The sequence below is a fragment of the Amblyomma maculatum genome, chromosome 1 (assembly GCF_055883805.1).
Source record: "Amblyomma maculatum isolate TAMU_Amacu chromosome 1, ASM5588380v1, whole genome shotgun sequence".
Taxonomy (NCBI): Eukaryota; Metazoa; Arthropoda; class Arachnida; order Ixodida; family Ixodidae; genus Amblyomma; species Amblyomma maculatum.
The window spans coordinates 273241391-273266086 of record NC_139344.1 but is presented as its reverse complement, the minus strand read 5'-3'; the positions used below and the strand labels follow the sequence as shown (position 1 = coordinate 273266086).

Sequence of the window (24696 nt, the reverse complement as noted above, 5' to 3'; positions counted from 1 at the left end):
GGGAGCCCGGACCGCTTGCCCCTACAAGGAGCGCCCAGGCGGGGGCGGACGGGCACTTGGGGGCCTCGGAGAGCCAGTCCTGCTCGCACAGCCGTCCGACGCAGCAGCAGCCTCTTGACGCCTCTTCTCAGCCGCCACCGCCAGCATGGTGAGTGGCCGAGCACTCCACGCGTCCCGGGTGCCAAAAGGCTCGTTTCTTTGCTTGGCGTTTTTTGTCGAGTGATCGCAGCTTCTCCTTCGGCTAGTTAGGAGCACAATGCGCGTTTGGCTGCGGGCTAAGCAGCGTCATGTTGCTCAGGCACAACTCGAGTCGACCAAGTTCTTCCTTTGATTTGTTAACATAAGTTTTGGGATGGATACTTTCGTTTTAGCCAATGGTAGCTCAGCTTTTATCGCCTAAGTCGTTTTCTCCAGCCAGAGACCATTGCTTCGTTGGGGTCCTAGTCTATTCATTTGCACCATCGTTAATATAGCTGGCTTCGACGCCCAGTGCCGAGAGTCTCAATTCATTCAGGCACCTGGTGTTTCACCGTATCCCTTAGTTACATTCTCTTTCCTTTAACGGCTTCTCGTCGTCGGTACATATGCCATTCTGCGGGGATTCTTCCGTTCATTTCTTCGAAGATTACTAATTTATTGTCCTTTCGCACTTTTTAAACCCACTTCTTTGTGAAGACAGGTTTTTGAAAACTCCTCTCGTCGGCAGAATACATGACAAGCTTGTTCTCGCTGTCACTCTCTCTCATCGAGTGATGACACGCGGGTACTTCGAAGCATCAACAGGCGGCAAGGTTGTTAAGCCCTCGCCGCACTTCGGGCCGAGTTTGTTTCCATCCGGAGGAGCCTCGCACAGATAGAGACAAGCTCGGCTCCGTGGCGCCGGTGACGGATGATTGAGATCGACCAGATTAGCGGCGCGCTGTGGGTGGCGCTCTTTCAAGTTCCGCGGCTGCCGATGCTGATACGGAACGCCGTATCTGGACCTTCGAACACGGCTGAATCGTTGGCGGTGTTGCTTGACATAAGGTTGGACACAAAAACAACAACGCAACTTCGTGGCGTCCTTTTTAGCTCCATTTAAAATGTGCAGAGAAGAGGATAACATTCTGTCAGGTCATGTTACTACGTGGTTGCATCAACAATAGTGGACAAATTATTGGTTGTGCATTTCCTGCGAACGAAAAATCGATGATTTAAATTTTTAGTTACTGTTTATTATTGACACAAACCACACTATAAAATAACGCTACGCTGACTCAATGATTAGGGCGCTCGACTACCGATATGATCCTGAGGACGCGGGTTCAATCCGGGTTTCGGCGGCCACGTTTCAATGGAGGCGTAGAACAGCTCACCCGTGTGTTGTGTGCGATGTCAGTGGCCGTTGAGGAACCACAGGTGGTTGCAATCTCCGGAGCCCTGCACTACGTGGTCCCCCATAGCCGATGTCGTTTTGAGACCTTATACTCCATGAACCAAACCAAAGTCAGGCAACATGTTAAAAAACTCGGTGTGTGCTTATTCCCCTTCTCTACCAACATCTTACTTCTTCTTTATAACGACTTATTCAATGGTTACTGCGAATAACCACCTCAAGAACATTCCTTCCTTACATAGATACGTCGAGATTAGCCGCTCTTAGATGACCAGATTCAATATGCGTTGAGGGATATCATTAGATTTATCGAATTCTTGTCCATACGGCTTCGTAGGAAGGTGAAATCTAACACTCGGACGTTCACTAGATAACGTGATAGCTTTATTTTTTTATGGTGTCCCACGAGGCATTTCGGATAGCTTTGTTAAGTTGGGAAGAATTCAGTCATGAAAGGATTTCATTCAGAAGCGTTTGATTACGAAAGGACCAGTCAAACTTATATACGGCAGCTCAATGCAGGCATAATCGAAGTCATTCGTCATGAGCTTCGGCTGCATTTGTTCGCGCGTAACGTTGGCATAGCCTGTCTTAGCCTTTGGGACTAATGACGCGTTATCGCATGCTGATTTTTCAATGTGGGTTAATTACTCCAACAGCGTTCATACAATAACAAAAGTGGCAAAAAACCACGCCATCTCTATCGGCACGTCGACAAATCAGAAAATGTGACACGTCTCCATTATCAGTCGGCCACCATTGGTAACAAGGAGAAGGTGCCAAGATGGTGGTTCTCGCTGGGCGCCTAATGACGTACGGCCAATATTGGGCTGAGGGGCCTGCCAAACTCGTGCCGTCTGATTGGTGGTTCTACGCCTGCCGCTGTCAGCAAATTTTTGTGTCTGTTTTCTTTTTGTTCCGTTTTTTGTTTTATTTGTTTAGACGGAACAAAGACGCTTGTAGCCGTCAGTCAGCTTTGACGTCTTAATTGTCAGCCTGCGGAAAAAAAAAATAATAAACGGCTTCTGCGGGAAGCGGCGCGCGGAAAACGTCCAGCGTTGCGCGTTTTCCCACTAGTGTGAGCGTGCCTTTACCTACACTGCCGGTACCCCGACAACCGCAGTTTACTTTTGAGTCCACTGCAGATAAAGCGGTGTTACCTTATTCGGCTGCACATCAGTATCACCGCTTTGAAGCGGAAAGAAACCTGTACCAAAAACCGGACAGGAGCGACAAAGAGCACGGACATTTATCACTAGACTGGAGCGCGTTGCCGGTCATTGAGATACCTGCTCGTTATCACCGCCAGCTGCTAAGCAAATATTCCCCATATTGTGGAAAAGCAAGGGGTACGAGCAGCTGACATCCTCTTTGTTTCCGAGAGCGGTCGCCGCTGGCGGCCTGTAGCCCAGTTCGAGGATATTTTTCACGCTCTCCCGTGTTTCCTCTCCTGTTGGCGCGAAGCACTAACTAAGGGTTAAAAAAAAAAATAGAGAGAAAGAGAGAGAGAGAGAAGGCTTTTAGCCGGCGTTAATGTTCGCTGACATGCTACTCTGCATGGAGTAGGGGGATTATGAAATAAAGATGGAAGAAGGGTTAAGAAAGAGTGTAGTCTTTGCAGATGGTTTGATGGCTTTTTGGATAAGACCGAAATCCAGTAGTGTGCTTGTATAGCGAGATGATCAAGTTGGTGGGTAATTTGGAGTTTGTTTAACATACCAATATCATCTACATAGGCACATAAGAATGTCATTGCACAGCGCTGCTGTATGTAGCATCCTAAAGGACCTAATAGAGAGTCCACTGTGAGCGGCACTTGGGTGGCAGACTGCATGCGTTGTTCATAGTGCGCATGTTCGTTGGCGTACGCTGGCCATTCGCGGAGAATGTGGAGTACGGTGTCACAAAACGGAGAGTCTGCTTGCTTGAATCGGTGTCGTAGACTGTTCGTAAAGGCAGAATTGAGACGAAGAAGATGATAAATTGTTTCTAGATGAAGCGGAAGCCCGAGTGGTAGCCCTGACTTGAGATGTGTGTCAATCGAATGGAGAAAGGGATAATGATGACTTGGCAAGTTCCAGAGACGGTTTTTCTCACCCTGGGTATATCGCTTGGCGAATTGAGACGCATCTGATTTTGTGAAGTAGATACGCCTATAGTTGTCTAAAAAAAAAAAAAAAAAAAAAAAAAAAAAAAAGAGTCTCATCGTTCCAGAGCTAAGAGGTCAGCAGGCAGCAAATTCATCATCCTGTCCGCGTTTGGGACTGCCCTTTTTCAACTCGTCGTTGGTGCAAGGGTCTATGCTGCAAACGGATATTCCCCGAAGATGTTGACGTTTCAGCTCTCATAATGCTCAAACAACAGTCTGCCTCAAAATTTTTTTGCCGCTCGTAGTGGAAGTCCAACTGCAGCACAAAACAACGGGGCCGATTTTTCCAAACTATGTGTGAATGTCAAGAATTTCTCAGTCCAATGCCATGCTATCACGATTGCGAGAAGGATGGACGTCAGCCAACTACGACCCATCCTTACTAGAGAGGGGCCAAAGGCACTCTGACGCAAGCTGCAGCCTCCACTGGGGTGCCGACGAAATGAAAGAAAAATTTGCGGTCTATACCTCGTCGCCAAGTGTGGGTGTAAGCACGACATGCACTGCAGGGCGAGGCTTAACGCACCTAGGGCTGCTCATGGATGGCAGTAGAATGTATTCATCCACTTCTGTGCTGTAGGCAGTGCACGTGGTCTCCTTGGCCATCTTCTCGGCTTAAAGAGTCTCCGCTGCTTCCTTCGCCCCATTTCGCGCATTACGTACCAATGCATTAACCGTGCAGTAGATTAAAAAATGCAAAAACAACGGATAACATGTTGCCGGCCGCGGCAATGACTATCTCGAGCACCCAACCTGCGGCCGGTGGAAATAAAAGGGTGAGGATATTCATAAGTACAGAGGGGAGCAATTACGAGCAAGAACAGGGAGCGATTTGTACACTATTTACAAAAAAAAAAAAAAACGTAATGGTACGCCGCGTCTGTTTTTATTACGGTCAGCCTCCTTCCCCGTTTTCGCCAACGCATTGCGCCAAATTATATACCTCATGTGCCGAACAGCCTTTATGTGCTGCTGTATAAAAGTCTCCATCGAACGAATGAAGACAATGCGAGAGTCCGCATTTATACCGCTCATCGCGAATACTGTGTAAAGATAGCTATTATACAGGTGCGTACACAAGTGAACAGAGCATGCTTTTGCGTTCAAATTAGAATCACGCATTTTGCAATAGAGATAAGAAAACACTATTTGTCCAAGTGAAAGGGCACTGGGTCTACTACCGATTCGCACATACCACGACTGCCAGTTTCAATTATTCAACGCCGGAAAAATTTTAGGTGAGAATTGCGTGCTCCGTTTACTTTTGTCCGCACCGGTACCTACATAGAACATTATTTTGGTTTAGATAAGTGGTGTGTTAAGGAAAAAAAAAAAAAAAGCTTCCGTCCGAGTGGCTCACACTTAACTCGAAAACGGTGCTGCTCTATTCAAGCCAGTGTTCAAACCCACATATAACAATATCGAAGTGCCACGAAAATATCATTGTTTAACTGATAATTTTTATAACCAGGCTAAGTTGAACAACATATAAATCATGACAAACATGAAAAATTTTATTGGGGGGAAATTAGCTTACAGTTTTTACTTATTTGCAGGCAGAAATCCGTAATCAGTCAGCTTTGGCTGCTTCATGAGAATCTTGTTGACGTCTCTCTGCCCAATCGAACTGTTGCACGCAGCCGAGTGAAATAAATTTAGCCCGAATGAAGTCCCGCGGTGTCTTGATAACACTTAGGACTTCCTCGCGTGGTTTGGCTGGTACGGTCGTAGCGTTTGAGAGTCTTTTGTTTTTCTGTTAGGTTTGACAGTCGGTGACGAAATGTAATTATTATAACCGACAATGCTTTGTTATGTGCGGGTTATTTAATCATAGAACACGTGGTAAAACTGACGGTGCTACGGCCGGTATTGTTATAAGTTGGTTTGACTACAGTACCGCTCCGACAATTGCGTGGTAAGTTTTCACGCGAAGCGCACTGCTCTCGTTGTGCCAAAAAGCCGTCGCCGTTCCCGAGTTTGAGCGGAGCTTTCAAGGACGAGTCAAAATCCTGCCGGAGAGGGTGGCGTCGACTCCTCCATGGGGGCGGCCACCGGAACTGACCTGATGCGTCTTTCCCTAGACAGAAGAAGCTAGGGACTATATTCAGCTGCGTAGGAAGAAGATGCGTTTCGGCTCTGTAGCTTTGGCTCCATTGCCAAGAAAAAGTGTCCCCGAGTATAGTGCAAAACTGCGCGTCTAGTGTTGAAAAACGTGCCGCAAAATAATGGACGCCTTGTGTGGAGTACATATATGATATATTTATAGCGTTGTTGCATTGATCGGACGATGGTTGATAGCGAACTCGGTTGAGTGAATAGTATATTTATATGGAGTTTTATGGCAATAAGTGACTGCGATTATCATGCGTCAAACGCAATGGTTGAATGAATGATTATGAGTAGTGGCTGCTGATTATTGAATGGAGCCAGCGTGGTGTAGGCGAATAACCTGGTGCGTGTGTCGCTGAATTTGAACACAAGTGATAGAAGCCGTGGCGGGTACTAATGCGGCATCATCGTCTGACATTGTAGATGCGCGTGCAATACAATAATATAGAGACTTCGTTTGAGGGTGTCTCTTCTCGTGATGGGGCTGCTCGACAGCCAGTGAGACTTCGTAAGACGAATGGCGAGAATTCTGACAGAGAAAAACGCTCGGATGTGGCAGCAAAACAGTTGAAGCGAGATCGGGATGCCGAGCTACGAGGACTAGAAGTGGGCCAATGAATGTGCCCGGTTTCTCGTCTACCCTTAAGGCGAAGCTTGAGCGTTGTCCTATTGTTTTTTCTATCATCGTGACATTTCTTGCAGCAATGCTAGAAAGCTTTCTCGTAAATGTGGTGCAATTTTCGTGTGATATTCACCTAAATTTGGACGGAACGAGAGCCAAAAACTTAATGGTACGGGAGCGCGATACGCCGTGGAACATCGGAAAGCCAGAGTATATAGTATCCCGTTTGGCGTGTCCTTTTTGGACCTTTCTCAGCGCAGCTTGCTTGGATCACATCGTGAACGAGGACAGAAATAAAGCGGCGTGGCGCGGAAAGGAGGATGAAAAGAGGATAAGGTCTCCATTTTTGGCGACGTACCAAACTAGGCGTCTCTAGCTGTCATAAAAACAAAGGCTGGGTCCAGTGGTCGAAACTCCCCGTGAAGAAAGACGGAGAACAGATTTAAGAGTGTGTGGTAATAGCTCAGCATTCTGTGGTTAGCAACGACATCCATTAAGTCGACGTTCGTGACGTTCTCGAGCATTTTCACATTTTGTCGCGACACCGCTGTCGACATGATGATCCAACTTCTCACCCCCGGAGACCGGAGCCGTAGTACGTTACCTCTGGGCAAAAAATATTCGCACCGCTGTCGAAAATGGGCGCGCTGCTTTGCACACGCTGGGTCGTAAAGGTCGCTGTGTCACGCTGCGCAATGGAATAGTTGGCAGCGCGACAGAGGCTGTCTACGTTGCGTCATGCTGGCTCCGAAGCAAGACACTTTGATACTTTCACGCGAAGCTCTCTCCGGGAGAATTTGGACTCCCGTGCTGGCTCGGAGGAACCCGATCCCCGTTTCTTGTTCTTGTTGCGCTTATATTTGTTGCTGCTCTTCCCGGGACAAGCGTGCGCTGACAAAGCGGCGGTGCTCCGTCAGCCAAAGTTTCTTTTCCTTGCACTTTCATGACGGCAATATCATTAGACGACAAACGCAGCAGGCATGGCACATTTTATATATATATATATATATATATATATATATATATATATATATATATATATATATATATATATATATATATATATATATATATATATATATATATATATATATATATACAGGCAGAGTACCTCAAGTTGCTTGCATCACAGAGTTACTAAAATTCCTGGCGTTGATGACGGCGTTTAATTTATTTTGACCCTGAAATAGTGTGCCTGTATCCTAATCCTCAGTGGTCGCGTTGCTACCTGCCGGCAATTTTAAACTAAAATCAGAATAAGGTTTAGATTGTATTAAATGTTTTTCTTTTCCGGCCTCATTCTCATCATCCCAAGCAACACTACGCCTTCTCGTCTATTGCTAGCCTTGAGAATATGACGCAGATCGTAGTGGGGCCGGGAGGAGGAGTGGGGAAGATGGGCGTGAGGTCGCTAGAGGCATTCATGAAGAGTGAGAATAAAGAATGGAATAGAATAAAAAAGTAATCGTTACTTTACACCCGCATAGAGAGCCAAAGTTGAAACCTGCTGATGGACAGCTCAAGTCTACAGTGACCGCCACCCTGAATTACTCCGTGACAAAAAGCAGTCCGCTTTTAAAGCTCTTCTCGTTATCTGAGCAAGAAGCTAACCATTCGACAAAATCACAGGTTTAAGAATTTTAATGCATCTCGGCTGTTTGATATTGTCGAAGCTGATTTCGTTTAGTGTTCGGAGTGGTCAGAGGAGTAATAGATCTCGAAGACCATACTGATTGTTACGAAATGCTTTTTTTTTTTCCTATTGTTGTACCGTGCTATAGACAGCGCTCGAGCAGCGCCTCGAAGAGGAAGGTGTGGAACATGAGACTGTAGCTGCGGATCTCATATTTTCTAAGTCGTGACAGCCCATATGAAACTCCTTTTTTCGAAATGTAAGCAGCGAACCGCGGCCCAGTCAAATACAATGTCAGGTTTTGGCCTGCAGCACAAATGTTGAGCTACGTTTGTCTAATTCTAACGTTTGGCTAATTCTAATTTAATTATCATCTTTAGAGTAATTACTGAAAGTTTACAAACCTTTAGGATGTATTGTGCAGTGCTTTCGAGAGAAAAAAAATCACGTGTTGATGGTGGTGGTAGTGGCTTATTACTAAATAATCAAAAAGAAGGAAAAAAGTGTGTGACCGCGGCAAATGCCTATCTAAAACCTAAAGCACCTGAGCGACGGCCGGCGGGAAAGAAAAGGCATTAGGGAGAAGATAGCGAGGGGGGAGCGTAGCAGGGGGCGGCAGAAAGTTAGGTGGGCGGATGAGATTAAGAAGTTCGCAGGGGTCAAGTGGATGCAGCTAGCACAGAACCGGGTTAAGTGGAGAGATATGGGAGAGGCCTTCGCCCTGCAGTGGGTATAATCAGGCTGATGATGATGATGATGATGATGATGATGATGATGAGCGAGGGGGAGTACAGAGGGGAGCTATAGGAAGAAAGGACAGGGGGAGCTTTGTACATTATTCACAAAATACAAAAAGGACAACGAGTTCGCGTCGCTCGCGTGCAAGTGTCCTAGCACTGTCCACAAACGCCTGCGTGCGAGCGGCCACTGCAATGTGTACAATATATCTCCCCGTGCAAGCGACGGCCACTCCACTTGTGGCGGAGTTGAAAGTAAATCCGGGAGCCGAGCCGGCCGCGTCGTCTACTAGCCGTGTGTTTCTATGCAGTCTTCGCGTCATGAATTCGTTTTCCCGCGGCGCTTCCATCGCTTGCATCGTTCCATAAATAGCATCCGCTGCCAGTGCACTGTGACACAAACTACGGGGCATCTCCAGTGATAGTTTTTCCTTGGGTAAATGTTCGAAAGCTATAAAAAATGCGCTGGAGATCGTATTTACTCGTCCCAGCTCGGCAAGCAATACGATCGAGAGCGCACTGTTCGAGTTCACTTCGCGTTAACAAGTCGCTTGTCATTCCTGTCTCATATTTTGATATGAAAGCATTTCAAAAAATATCGGCACATCATCGTGAAATTTCTGAAGATCGCTATTGTTCGCGTTTAGGTACAGGAAAAATATATGTTGGTTAATGAGTAAACCTTTAGTAGTTAATTTACTTAGTGCAGTGCTGTATATTTTAATGGCACTTAAATTATGAAGTCATTAATAGGTCCCGAGTGCAAAGTAAAGACAGATTTGATGAGCGTCAGGTACGGAATTTATTAATTAAACAGTGCTTCAAGAAGCACATGGTACATGCACTTATTGACCTAGTAACGGTGCTTGTTAAGAGCAGCATCTCTAAATATTTTATCATTTTGCCTAAGCGCTCAAGCTGTACGAAGCGAAGATTGTAAGCGCTCGCTTCATCGCGTTTCACCAATTTCCGCACGCTGTAAAACATGTCGTCGCCGCGATCCAATCCATCGTTATGGCTAAGCCCATTTTCCCCATTTTTATTCGTCCCCTCGAACAACTAAAAAAAAACATTAAAAAAAGGAGCGGGAGCCCGTACCAGAAAACACTTTACCGGTCTTGAAGCCAATTAAAAATAAATAAAAGGAGCAAACGCTCACGATTAAAAAAAAAGTTCTTAAACATTGAAATAAAAATATGATAACTATAAAAAGAAAAAGAAAACGAGGTTCGAACGCACGATGGTCTACGCGGACCTAAAGAGAGAGAGAGAGAAAAAAAGAAACTCCAGAAGGTAGCATCCACACCTGCAAACAAGAAGAAAGCAGGAAACAGAACCGGAAAAGCAAAGAACAGCAGCAAAACAACGGATATACAAATTGTCGGCAAAATACGCAAGGCTAAAACCACACGTAGTCAGCAACAACCTCAACCTCGACGGATATACAAAAAATTACAAAGTGCGGTGACAGAGACAGACGTACAGAACACAAAAACATAGGGAAAAGAGAGAGAGACCGGAGTAAAATAGTAAGCAGGATAGTCCACAACAAATAGTAATTAAATAGAAATAAAATTGGGTAGAAAATAGAGCTTGGCAGTTTCCTACGGCATTGTAATGGTAGGTTTACAAAAATCCAAAAAAGGTAAAACAATATAATAAAGAGCAGAAGAAAGAAACAGAAAAAAAAAATGAGAGAAAGGGCTGATAAACCCAAAACAAGGGAGAGAAGAAGACAAAAAAAAAAAGGTATAACTTAGACAAAACAAAAAACTGCCAGTGAACATCGACTGATGCAAAAGACGTCCGTCACTACACCAGGTTATATCACTCCCGAAAAGGCTTGGTAAAAGACACGCTCGAAGCAGGCCTGACAACAGCAGCATAAGAGAAATAAAGTATCACTCACAGAGGAGTAAAAAAAAAAACAAAAAACAAAAAAAACAAAAAAAAAACGAAAAAAAAAACGGCAAGAGATGAAAACAAAAAAAAAAAGATGGCCCCCGCGAACATCGCCAATCGTCGCAGCGACGCCTGAGGTATCCTGAGGCATGGCCTGAGCTATGGTGGCTAGAAGGATACCTGAGCTATGCAGTCACAACTCGTATTCCGGAAAGACTTTTGAAAACGACCGCTAGGCGGCTTTCAGTGGCGCCCCTCCGTGCTTACTCGTAGCACGCGTCCTCCCGTCACTAACTAGCCGCAAAAATGTGCGAAAAGATATACCAGGCAAGGATGGAGAGAAGGGTAGCATAGAGTAATCTTTCACGGGGACGAGGAGAGGAATTACACAAGTAGCCTTCTCAGCTGCTACATGCTACCAGCATCAAAATTCGAAACCGAAACTCAGCCGGCCTCACGCTGCCAGACGCGTTTCATTTCCTTGCTCTGCAGCGTGGTTGATCTACCGGACTAGGGGTGCTGTGTCTAGTTACAGAACTTACAGCACACGAGGCGCAGAATGTCGAAAAAGAAAAAAGAAAAGAATGAAACTCCTTTTTTTTTTTTTTTTTTTTTTTTTCATAGAGGCACTGACTGCACGAAAAAAAAGTGCGTTATGCAGGTCGCGCAGGGAAAGGCAGAGCATACGATTCACTTCGTAGTTATAGAATCTTAGACAGCGATGCTTTTCCGCGGATTCCAAGTTCTGAAAACTTCTGCTGCCAACCGCGCAAAGCCCATTTTCTTATCTACTCAACCAGACTGTCACGAGAAAAACCGCGCGAAAATCTGGATTAAGTGACAATCCGATGAATGAAGACAAGGCCAGGATTCTGGGATACCTGTTAATTGGGGTGCAACCTTCGGGCATCGTAAGGTTAAATATGATCTAAGCTTCCTACGCGGGGAAAAAATAGGTAAAACAGCTATACAAAACCAACGCGTTGGATTTTTGAAAATAATTGTGAGTATTTTCAAACATATTTTTTATTAACGTACTAATATAAATAATCTAAGATTCCCATAGGTAGAGAAACGTTGCTTCAGAAGTTTGTCCTGCGCTGACAAAGTAGGAAACCAATGGGATGCGTTTGGCAAAATTAGTAGGAAAAACCAGAACCTTGCCGAGGGAAGATCTGCGAATACTTTGACTGCGATCGCAATTTTGAACAATACGGGAGAAAACTAAGTTCAAAAACTCTTTCCCAGAAATTGTCCAACATTTCTGGATACCAAATGATGGGGCTTGAACTCGAACAAGCTCTCCGCCTTCAATTAAAAATCGAATTCTTGTCTTCCCTGTTCCAATACGGCTTATTATATCTGATTGGGTTAGTGAATTACAGTGAAATATCAACCTCACCGCCCGTATGCAGCTAAGATTGCGTTACGGCGCATAAGCAAAAAAAGTGTTACCCTCTCCAGGGCAGACTCGATTTCATGTTATTAGTTCACCGCTGTGGTATCCCTAGATTTCTGCCTGAAACGCGTTCTTGGTTTCCCTGCAAAAAAGAAAGCGCTCAACCACAACCAGAGCTGTAGCTCTCTGGGCGTTGTTCACTGTCCTCAAACACTCTCACCCTCTTATTTTTCCCACAGCTTCTGCATGTCATCGAACGTGCTGTGGCTGCCGGAAAAAGATTGCAATGGACCCTCGGGAGATCAAAATGACAGACACCCCTTTCTCTTATTTTGGCCCACAGTACTCGGCGCCTCCCATTGTTCACCTGCTAGCCGGTTCACTGACCAGAATTTCGAAGGTTGCGGAATGCAAACACGACCGTGTGCAGTGCGACGCCAGTGCAAGTTGAAGGTGGCCGTAACTAATGATGGTTTATTTGAGGCCTTGAGTTGCAGTGCCCACCGGCGCCAAACTCCCCCCATCTGACAAGCGCCTTTCGCGCCGCGCTCTTGTCGCAAGCCACGACACGGCGCCGGAGGGCGGCACTAGGCGCCGTAGCGCGTGGAGCGTATAAAAGAAAAAAAAAAAAAAGGAAAACAGCCCCAATGCTTTCGGAGCTGTTTCTTGCTCGCCTTAGCTCAGACAGCAGCAATGCGAAAGACAGCGGTAACCTGGCCCGATCAGGACCATGCGCATATTGTGCTCCGACGCGCCTTTCGTCCCCCAAGTTGGTTAGGGCGACAGTGGGAGCACAGCAGTCTACTATATTACACAGTAGCGAGAGGCGCAAGGATTGGACCAGATGTCCCCTGTCTTTGGTGGTAGTGGTCTATTATTAAATAATCAAAAAGAAGGAAAAGAGTGTTACCGGCCACTGCAACTGCTATCTAAAAAATCTGAAGCACCTGAGCAGCGGCCGACGAGAAAAAAAAGGGGATAGGGAGAGGATAGCGAGGGGAATTACAGAGGGGAGCGATAGGAAGAAAAGACAGGGGGAGCTTTGTACATTATTTACAAAATACAAAAGGGCAACGAGTTTGCAGATTTTTGTCAGCCCACTGCTGGACATGTGAATGCAGCGGCGCGCGAACCTCGAGGCCTGCCGTGTTCAGCCGCTGCAGCTGTCGTAGAACACGTCGGCTCATGAGCTGAGGCGACGGAAGTAAAGAGACATTGTAGAGAAAACAAAAGTGTGGTGCGACACGGAGGATGGACAGGTCAGGAGTATAAAATGTTTGTGATAATAAAGGCTTTGCATTAGCACGACGCCCGTCCGCGATTGTCTACGCACACCGTAACTAATTCCTAGCCCTCCATTGTGGCGTACCCAATGGCCCATGTATTCTTGGGATACAGGGCAATGTTTGAGCTTTGGTCCATCGATGATTTGAAAGAGAGCAAGAAACGCATGGGACAAAGAAAGAGCAGGCTAGTCTCCCCGTCGTTCTCCGCGCTCTTTTCGTTCTCTTTAGTTAATCTGAATTGTTATTAGGGAAACGGGTGCTTTTCTGTGCCTTGCGCCCGCACGGGCAGTTAATCTGAGTCACGAATGCTTGCCACATTCTTGACTCAGATGGAAACGCATTCATGACAGGAGAGGAAACGCTCCAGAAGGGTGCATTGTCTGCAAGAGTAGGTGTAATACATCAATACCTAGGTCGATAACATGCAACGATGGGGGCACACAATGACACGTTGAAAGAAGGCCGCGAGAACGCACGTGCACCCTTTCGTGTTGGTCCTGTCAGGCATTTTTTTTCTTTTTTTTTTAAGTGAAGAGGTTGGATAGGATTAAGTCATGGTTAGTTTTTATTACTTCAGTTAAGGTCATTCGCATCTAGTGGCAATGGTTGCGACAAACAGGCAACGCTACTCATACGTTAAAAATAATAAAAAAGGAAAGAAAACAATGCTGCAGGTAACGGCAATTGCTATCTGATATCTTAAGCTGCTGACGGTGAAAAGAAAGGGGACGGGGAGAGGACAGCGAGAGGGGAGCAATAGCGAGGAAGGACAGGGGGAGATTTGCACATTTTTTTTTACCGAACCCAAAAGGCGAACAAGTTCACGTCGCTCGAGCACAAGTGTCAAGCACTGCCCAAAAAACGACGGCGTGCGAGCGGCCATAAAAATAGGCAGTTTCCTTTTTTATGACCTCAGTGTGACCTTGTCGACTGGGCGTTAACACGCGACCGCCTCACTAAACCCTTCCGTGAAGGGAGACGAATCCACTTTGAAGGAAGAGTGAAAACACGTGGCGCCGTCTCTGTCCAAGACAGTTTCCCTATGCTCACAGACAGTCAGGCTCCAGTCGACACCTCTCAGTCCCCTTCTAATCCTGGAAGAAGAAGGAATCTTGTCTACGTTGCGTGGGAAAAATAAGAGGGTGAGGATATGCGCGGACACTGCAAGGCCTGTGAGAAGCACACTGTCAGGTTTGCTTCTCGGTCGCTTGTTCCCGTGCGGAAAGAGCGGAACTGCCACTTCTTAACTTGCAGACGTAACTAAAAACGAAACAGCTCCGCCGCGGTGGCTCGTCTGCTGAACCCGAAGGCGCGGGGCGATTGGGACATAAATGACACTTTAGGGTGGCAACTTCCCTTCCTATGTCAGTGCAGGTTAAAGAACCCCAGGGTGTGTAAATTACCGGAATCCTCCGCTACGGCGTTCTTCGTAGCTGTTGCCGCTTTGGTTGCGAAGTTACCAAACATGATGGCCTGCCTTTTGTTTTTTGCGCGTCTAATACATTCAACGAGCCTCGTCCTGTCTTTGCTGCGCAAACGTTCTCATCAATAGATAGGCAATCAGCACAAAGAGTTACGTGGCACGAGGACGACTTGAGGTAAATGTCCAATTCCTGGTGCCGATGGAATATTTATGCACACTCTTAAACTTAGCGCACAAAAATAAATTTTGAATGGTTTCATGAAATTATTTTGATAAAGAAGTATGCGTTCATCCTTAACCTGCCGCAGATATCACTTAAACGAAGAAATCAGGGAGTGTCTTTTGCCACTTGTCGCCTTCTCTTCGATTATGCTATTTAAACAACGTGCTCACGATTTCGACGATAGCAACCGATGCTGCCTTTTGGCAAGGCAGTCTCGTTTGCGCAGATGGAGCAGGAAAATGAATCGCTCATGGTGCCAGCAAACCACCTCGTGAATGCATGGCACAGCAAGCCCGCTCGACGGCGGTCCGTCGCAGACACGCCGCCAGGCCACCGGCACCGTAATGAAAAAGACAAAATACGTGAACGTAGGAGTCCGTTTTAGAGACCATTCTAAATATAAAGCATTCAATATAACATCGAGTTATATTTTTTCGTTTATGCCCACAAGAGGACTTGTTCTATGGCTGCGATTGGCCATCAGCTGGAAAAAGATGACTCGCAATGAGGCTCGGCCGCTATGAGCAACCACGTCACACAACCAGAGTGAGCGAGTTAGGCGCTTTGCACACTTGATTTGGTGAAATGCCGTACCAAAGCTTTTTTTCAGTCACGCCTTCCCCGGATATCAATCGAGTGGAACCGCCTTCCCTCCGACATTGCAACCATTGAAGATAACAAAAGTTTTCACGATGCACTAGCTAATTTTGTTTATTCTGAAGAAAACTGACTTTGCATTCTTGTAACATTCACTGTATTGTATTTACCTTTGTATTGCATCTAACCCACTCCCCTCTGTAATGCCTTTGGCCTCGAGGGTACAATAAATAAATAAATAAAACAGCAATGTCACTGCGGCCGAACTGCGTAGATGTCCAAGAAAAATAGTGCTTCTGTTTCATGGAAAATCTTACGGCTTTCCTAAAACGGAAGGGACGAATAGAGCGTGCCTCTGAACTTGACCGTCGTATCTGTCGTCTCTGACCATGTATGTGACCGGCTCTTCGATAGCCTAGCATAATATGACTTCTTTCCGGGATCAAAAACAATACGGGTGGAGCACGGGGACCGTTTCTGAAACTGGTCACATAGACTGATTTTTTTAACTCGTTCTATTTTTCCCCCTCTTACAACGGACACTGACCTATTCGGTTACATTGGTATCATGGAGGCTCACTTTTACGATCCGCGTCGTCAGAATAGTCTACAGACTATTCCGCTCGCGAGTGCACGCTTCGTCGCAACCAAAATAAGCGGGCTCAAGTGCCGGGTCGGGGCCGCCGCATGGGCTCCCAAGTGTCTACCCTGTCGGGGTGGCTTGTTTGACACCCTGCCTCTTGACACTGGCCCGAAAGGAGCGTCGCTTGACTCACTTCTTTCTTCTCTCCTCCCCTCCCCTTCTCCTCCTCTGACGCAGTCCAAGCGAGGCAAGAGTGACTCCACCAAGAGGCGCGCCCAGCGGGCGACCTCCAACGTGTTCGCCATGTTCGAACAGAACCAGATCGCCGAGTTCAAAGAGGTTGGTGCCGAGTTTCCTGAGCTCCAAATTTGGCGCCCCACCAGGGCCCTCCTCGCCCCGCAGCGGAGGGCGATCTTTCGTGTGCCAACTGCCTGCCGCCCGGCCACGCGGTTTTTGGGCCCCGCGCGATTTCGGGCTCGGCTTTCACCGCGCTCCTCTGTGGCAGAAGCGACGCGGCTCGTGCGCTGTCAGCTCCGGTGTGCCGCAGTGCGTGAGACGCCGCGGATGCCTGCTGTCATCTCGCGTGCCGACGCTGCTGCTGAGATCCTTCCCTCCCCCGCCGCGCTCGGTGGTTGCCGCGCCGCCAGACGTTACGAAACTCCATTTCCCTTCTCGTCGCCCGGACGGGCCGCTTCCTTTTCTTGTCGGAACCGAGCCGATGCACAATTTCTGGACGCACGCCGAGGAGGCGACCGAGCCTTCTTTTTCTCTACTTACAACTTTGGCATCGTCTTCAGTTTCGAGGTCAGTTTGCGCTGGGGGAGCTTTTTCGAGCAAGGGCCACATCACGAAAAACGCGCCATCAGGATAGCAACGAGCCAATCACATGCGGCAACTTTGAAGAGGTGACATCATCTCTTGCATCCGGGACATCGCATGGTGCAAATAAGAGTGATAATAAACTCGAGAGCGAGGCAACAGAAGCAAACGGAATGTACAAGATGAATGCGCACTTGATGCGCCCGCTTCGCAATCCCGCGCCGCCGTCACAACTGAAAGATGCCAGCCTCTTGAGGATGCTCGCTGAGAAGCTCAGCAGCAAGCTCTCCCCAGAACAATCAAAGATCCAGCAAGCTGCGATCACAGCTCTCATCCTTGACTGATCAAGTGTGAACTTGACGGAGATGAGATCCCATTGATGTAGTTAAACTGTGCGAGGAACTCATTTATACATTATAGGGTAACGTGTTAGGCTTTTTAGATTTTCCTTTCCAGATTGTTTCGGCGCTCAAATACACCGCTTCTGTGGTTAATCAGATCGGCATGCTGCTCGGATCTATCTTGTCGTGGGGTTTGCCCATTGCATTCAGATAGAACGCGTGCGGCATGAAAAAAAAAAAATAGTTTGAAATTACTTTTTATTTAATAAGAATAGAAATTTCTACATTGTGCGCTGGTTCCTCTCATAACTTATTGGTCCACTTTTGGTCTCCGTTTTTCTTTTTTTCTTTTCTTTTTTTAAACAACCACGAAGCTGGCAGTGGCTGCTTGCTTAGACGCCTAGCCACTCTTGGTCAAATAACAACAAAATTTCGCTATCGCACACCACAGGCCCTCAGAGTAACTACAGCTTCAGAGATCTTTGCTTGACATTGCCGCTGCCTTTCAGGTTCTTTAAGAATCAACCCCAGCTGTGGAACAGTAGGGATTTGCTCGCTGCATTTTCGGGAAAGAAAAGGATAAGTGGATTAAAAGGCAAAAGAAAAAAAAAAACTGCATCTTTTCAAAAGACGAGGGCACGATGGTTCCAAGCGTTCTGAAGGGAAAGTTGGGCGATTTGTGCTGTCTTTGCCGCTCTCCGGCGCCGCCGTTTTGGCAAGGACTAGCGCTAATTTGCTGATAACCGACATCTGTGCCGAGGAATATTGGGTGCGAAGGCCACCAGGCCAACTGCGCTGCTGCTCCCTTCGCGCTCTCCCCCACCTTAATCACCGAAGGGGAGAAAAAATATGAAAACAACAGTGGCGGTCGTGGCGTTGTGTTTCAGCGCACCGCACAGCTTTCATCTTTGGGTCGGCGGATGCCGACGGCTTCCTGCCTCCTTTATGTGCAGCCACTTACCGACGGCCGCGTATGCCGCGAGTCGAGAACCACCGCATTCTCATGGTCACTCCGGCGACTGTTCGGCCACGAATCGCCCGCATCCGGGAGTTGCGTCAAAATAAAGCTCGCTCCGATGGCGCTTTGGCGCAGCACATTCTCACAGTACAGCGTAGTCGTAGATAGGAACTTTCATCGAAATAAAATGATTATAACTGATACCCGTTCGACGTTACGTGATAGACGACCGGTTACGATCGTACAGACCGACTTTTGGAGTGAGAAATAACTGGAGAAGTGCTCTGTATACGCTCAACTAGAGCAAGAAAAGCCCCTTTTATTGTCTATGTAGATAACGAATTGTTTATTGTTAATCACGATTCAGCGGCTTTGATTCAGCGGATTGGGCGAACGGTAATAGGCTCCTGCGTGAGCGCCCTGGACCCTGCTGTCCTTCACACAGCTCGAGGTTATAAATTGAAAGCTCAAAATGGAGGCTGCTTGTGACCCAAAACATGCTGCACGAAGGGAAGGGGCAGCGCACCGTGAACTAACAGATACGCCGCAGGGTGTTGGAAAGTGCCTCCTCATACGGGACCCCGCGCAACCTATTTCGCCAGAATAACCTAAGTACGGTTTGAGAACTGGCACAACCGTATCCTCCACCAGCGCACCAGAGCTGCCGCGATTTGGTGGTCGTGGTGGCGGTGGTTATTTATTGAATAATCAAACAAAAGGAAGGAAAAGAGTGCTGCCGGCCGCGGCAACTGCTATCTAAAATCTGAAGCACCAGAGCTGCGACCGGAGAGAAAGCAAAGGGATAGGGAGAGGATAGCGAGGGGAAGTGCAGAGGGAAGTGCCTCTGCGGTTTTTCGTGGTCCGTTTGGGGCGTAAACAAACCGCAATGAATAAAAGCAGCTTTTCTAAAACTGCTTCAATGGGAGCTCCTTTCTACTCCTAATAAGAGGTATATTAAAATATTTAACTAATTTTTACTATTTCCATAAAGTATGGGAAAGTTGCCCTGATCGGAATGGTGTTAGCTTCCTATGCGTAACAGATTTGTGCTTCTGAAGGTAGTCCTACGCTCACAAAGAGTAACTAAGACTACCACAAACGACCACATAGACGCGTTTTTTAAATTATTAGTAATAAACTAGAAACCTACCGAGGGAAGATCTGCCGACATATTGACTGTAATCGGAAAGTTATGCAATATGCGAAAAATTACGTTCAAAATCTATTTCCCAAAAAATATCCATGATAGCAAAGTAGCTAATTTCCTGCTAAAAAATGAGGCGTGCCTGACCTCTATTGTTGGTGCTCTGCAGGCATTCCAGATGATCGACTCCAACAAGGATGGCTTCGTGTGCAAGAACGACTTGCGAGCGACCTGGGACTCACTCGGTGAGGACGCGTCTCCCTGCTTTCTCCAGGAGCACCGCAACAAACTACGTTGCAGAGATTAGACAAAATTTATGCCAAACCACCCACTTAGACTGGTCGCTATTAGTCTGCCTTCAACCTTTGATGTCGACAACAAACACCGAATATAATTTCATATCCTTCCCTCACTTTGCTCGCCATGTGAATTGCGCATACTTTCCGTCTGATGGGTCGGTGTCTGTACGTGTTCGCAGGCCGGATCATACCCGAGAAGGACCTGGATGGCATGATTGCGGAAGCCACGGGCCCCATCAACTTCACCATGTTCCTCACCATCTTCGGCGAACGTGTCTCGGGTACGTTTCAGCGGAAGAGCTAAGCGCGCCATACACGCTCGCACCAGGGCTAAAAAAAAAAAAAAAAAAAAAAAAAAAAAAAAAAAAAAAAAAAAAAAGTTTAAAAAACAAAAACTGCGATTTTAATATTTACTGTCTTCAAAATCAGCTCAATGTCGCAGAAGTGGCCGGAATTAATGTGTGAGTCACCATATGGCTGCAACGGCGAAGCTCTTACGACACAAATAAATACAGAGCAACCTCAGAGCCTGCTCACTGCGGCCAAAGTTTATGGCTTGAACATTCTTTCAGTGATTTACAAGTATCAGATGCACAGCACCGAGAATCTGCACACATGTGATGACATTCTGCACGAATATGCTTGCTTTGAAAAATATAGAAAAATATGACAAAATGACTTCCATACCCTGTCCTGATGCGTACATGCTGCGAGGACGGCCGACGCCTTGTCCGTCGAGCACCCGGTATACCGTGACAGTTATTTATTTGGTGGCAGTTGTTAAACAGCCTACATATTTTAGAGGACTGATTTTATGCGTTATCCCAAAGCGACTCGGACTATGAGAGACGCCGTCGTAGAAAGCTCCGGAAATTTCGACCAGCTAGGGTCTTTAACGTGCACTGACATCGCACAGCACACGGGCGCCTAGCTTTTCGCCTCCATCGAAAAGCGGCCGCCGAGGCCGGGATTCGATCCCGTACCTTAGGCACAGTCCCCAACCTGATTTGGCTGTCCGTCTGTGTTCTAAGTCTGTATAACCCATGTGACCAGTAGTGTGGCAGAAAAAAAAAAAAAGAAATAAGATGCAGCTTCGATTGTGCAATAGCTTTTAATAACACTGTTTCAAAAAAAAAAAAAAAGTATCGAGGTGCGTGTTCTACTCGGCCACATCCTTGAAGCTTATTACTTAGGCTTGTGATTGCCGCGAGCTATTAATTAGGCTGGAAAACGATCGTTCTTATTGTTAGCATAGGAATGACCGAAGCGCTTCGATTGATATTGAAAAGTTTTTTTTTTTTCCTACACGCAGGGACTGATCCGGAGGACGTCATTAGGAATGCCTTCAAAACGTTCGACAAATCTGGCTCTGGAAAGATCAGCGAGAAAGAGTAAGCGCCTATACTTGTTTCTAACTGCTTTTTTACCTTTTTTATTCGGTACCGAAATGTTATGCTGCGATTCAGCAGCCCTTGTAGAGAGAACATGTATAAAATATAGAAAAAAAAAGAATACAGAAAGAATTATGGGAAATGTCTTTCCAGTCCCACAAATTTCCGCGTGCCGAGATGTCCGTTTGCTATTGCAAGTGATCGACGAACCAGCTAAATCGTCGGATCAGAGTTAACCGAGCGGCCTTTTCTACGTATGCATGAGATCAATGCAGCACATTGTCCATGAGTGGGCCATAAAATGTTTACGGGACGAGTGTGGGAGGGACAAAATCTATTTCGAAGCAGTCAGGCAAGCAAATCGCCTGAAATGTCTCAAGGTGGGTGCGGACGCCATGTCCCATCACATTACCATGCAGGTGGCTGGATCACGAGGCAGCGCATCAATAACCATTTTGTTTTCAATGCAGAATCATTACTACCAGGCTGCTTCACCTAACCTCTAAAAAAAAAAAAAAGAAATGAAATCTTGCCGCCAGTAGGTTTCGAATCAGGCTGAGGCAAAAAATCAGCTTCGCTGCCCCGCCCCCCCCCCCCCCCCCCCCCCCTTTTTTTTTTTCCTTCATTGTCTGCTTTAATACAAATACTGGTTAGCCAATTACTTGACGTTCTGAAATGGCAGTCCTTCACACTGTGCCTCGGATCTCTTGTCTTCATTCCCTTAACCTCCTCTAGCAAAGATGCACCAAAGACCTCTATCGATATCCTTCATCCGAACAAAAGCCTGAAACAACCGTTAAATACTTTGCTAAATGTCGCAAGGATAAGAAAACTGAACGAAGTGAAGCTTAGCCTAACGAGTGCTAAATAATCCGTGCTTAGCTAGGTATATACTGCCTGAAAGACCGCACATCATAAACTTTTGTGATCAATAGCGTCCCTTTCGCGACAGTTTGTTATGCGTGACGTTCAGCTGTTCATTAGAGTTTTTTTCTGTTTTCTAGACTGAAGAAAGCGCTCATGACTTGGGGAGAGAAGTTCCAAGAGTCTGAGGTGAGCACTGAAATTATTGTTGTTTTAGTGGTTATCTTACCGTAAAATGATCAAAAAGGACGTGAAAATGAGTTTGCCGGCTCCGGTATCTGTTACCAGATCACCAGAAGCACCACTGAAATTCGTAATTCAGAATCTTGCGTGCACCTGAAGAACAAGCATGAGGGATAAACTTTTGGAATTTTACCGTCATCGTTTGTCGCTACTCGTGCGAGGGAATTTTCTTTCCTTTATTGGCGAGCAGTCCATGCCATTCATCAACATCACACGCTGCCCCTGGTGCCATTCTTTAGCCCTGCACACTTGTTCACGCGATGCTAGCAAGTCAATAAATGTACTCACAGCAAGTTGTGAAGCTCGGAAACAGATGACGCCAGATTCGGTGGCACGTATATTAACCAACGCAGCGCTTTGGCGACACTACGTTCTGTTTAATTAGGGCTGTCAGCGCGTTGCTGCAAGCATCCCCAGATGGACATGTTTCGGTAGCCCATTTGGCCGATAACCGCTCAGTATTGGATTTACGCGCCCACTCGATTTCACCCCGCCGCTGTGGCTTTGTGCAGGCAGTTCCCAAACAGTGGTTCAACTGCGTGAAAAAGAAAAAAAGCGGTTGCGTTGCCGTGCTCATGCATGCCACCCGTTTTGTTTTGTCCCTACAGGTGGACGAGGTCCTGAAGGAGGCGCCCATCGACCGTGACGGCAACATCGACATCAACTCGTACGTGAAGATCATCTGCGGCGGCACGGACGACGAGGAATGAGCGCCGCCAGAAGCCATTCGCGCGCCATGCCCGTTCAGCTGCTCGGGCGCTGCGCCCCGAGGCTCCGAACCACCTACGACTGAGCCGCGGGCCCGCTTCGCCCGCTCGCACGCTTCTGCAATACAATGCAGCCGCATCTGACGATGCGCGCCGCTGCAAACCTGCCTCCCGCTGTGCCTCACTTCTTGGCCTCCCTGCCACTCCGGTGGCTATCCGCTATACATCAGTGGTGCGAGGGAAGAGGGGGGGGGGGGGGATTATCTTTTCTAGCCGCATCCTGTTACTTGGAAGGTAGCTGATACGGGCTACATACTAGCTGATGAGCATTCTGTTGTCAAGATGACTCCTTCTGTAACTTTCTGTCAAAGAATAATGGTTTGATTAGTTTGTGGGGCTTAACATCCCAAAGCGACTCAGACTATGAGAGACGCCGTAGTGGAGGGCTCCAGAAATTTCGACCACCTGGGGTTCTTTAACGTGCACTGACATCGCACAGCAAACGGGCGCCTTGCTTTTCGCCTCCATCGAAAAGCGGCCGCCGAGGCCGGGATGCGACCCGCGTCCTTGGGAACAGTAGTCGAGCGCCGTAACCACTGCGCCACCCCGGCGGGGCCTGTCAAAGAATAAAAACAACGCAAGAACGATAAACGTATAATACACTGAATGGGCCACAGCCGACAACTTCACTCACAAAAATTGCAATAGCGCTAGCGTTGGCTCCTCGTGAAGGTTTTTTTTTTCTCCCTCTCTTTTTTTGTGACAGCATGCTGTTCAATGCCTCGAAACTGTTGTGTTAAGGGGCACGCTGTATAGTGGAGAGTACTGGATTACTTTCAGCCTTCTGGGGTAATTTAACTTACGATGGCATCGCCCAGCACACAGTCATTTTGCATTCGACCCTAAATTAAGGCGCCGTGGCCGAGATTCGCCCCCGCGACCTTGGGTGCAATGACCGAATGGCATACGTATTTTTTAAATCCTTATTGCAATTGAAGTACCCTCGAAATGCTTCTTGCGGTAATAGTCTAGCGCAAGTAATCTATAGAGGTGGTCCTTATGGGCATTAGAGTCAAATTTGAAAACTTTGCGTGGAGCCTATATTATATAAATAATTTCTAACAAAGGGCTCCTGGTGACCGCTCGCGACCGATTTGGGCGACACATCCTCGGGCGCACCGCGTGCAAACCTCCCCTATGACGTCAGAGGAGGAGCGTCATTTTCGGTCGCCCAAACTTTAGTGCTGATGAAGCTAACTTGAAAACTTTTGCGTTGCGGAAATGACTGATCAGATACTATTGCGCATGCGCGTTTTCTAGTTTTGGTAAATAGCTTTTCACGGGCTTTTTAAGAAATGCAAACCGTACTGACTTATTTCATGTGAGGCCGGATCTTAGGATACCTTTTCACTACATCAAGCCGCCACTTTCTCTGTGCATCAAATTTCGGGACACACACAGCTGCGTCAATAAAGGACAGCCAGTAAAGACCTAGATCTTGCGCAACATATGTGTCTCCTGCACCAAAGCGCACTCGTCTCTGAAATCAGATGTCAAACGCAGCAATTCTTTGTGTCGGTAGATCATCCAGCTATTCACGACCCGTGAGCACAAAAAGATCACACGGAATCCTACTGCACGAAGTATGTCCGATGAAGTATGTCACAAAAGAAGGAGGAAACCGACACCGCACGAAGCATTGGTGATTAGTCTCTAGCTGCTCACACAGCACAAGGTGCCCTTGGCGTGGCCTCGCCAAGTATACGTCGACGTGTGAAGTTTAAAAACGATGGTTTTTACGACTGATCGAATGCACATCCACTGAATTCGCTCTGATATGCTGGTGTAAATAAAGCCAAGGTAAGTCTGCCGGTACATGGACGCAAGTAAAA

General features: G+C 47.0%; 1 protein-coding gene across 1 annotated transcript; it reads left to right on the top strand.

Annotated features, from left to right (window-relative positions):
• LOC146206557 (myosin regulatory light polypeptide 9-like) lies at positions 1-22973 on the top strand. The gene is made up of 7 exons (XM_084587041.1): positions 1-148; positions 16276-16377; positions 19470-19545; positions 19779-19880; positions 20912-20990; positions 21995-22043; positions 22706-22973. The coding sequence occupies exons 1-7, from the start codon at positions 146-148 to the stop codon at positions 22805-22807; spliced, it is 513 nt and encodes a 170-aa protein (XP_084443167.1). The 5' UTR covers positions 1-145; the 3' UTR covers positions 22808-22973.
• The last annotated feature ends 1723 nt before the right edge of the window (positions 22974-24696 follow it).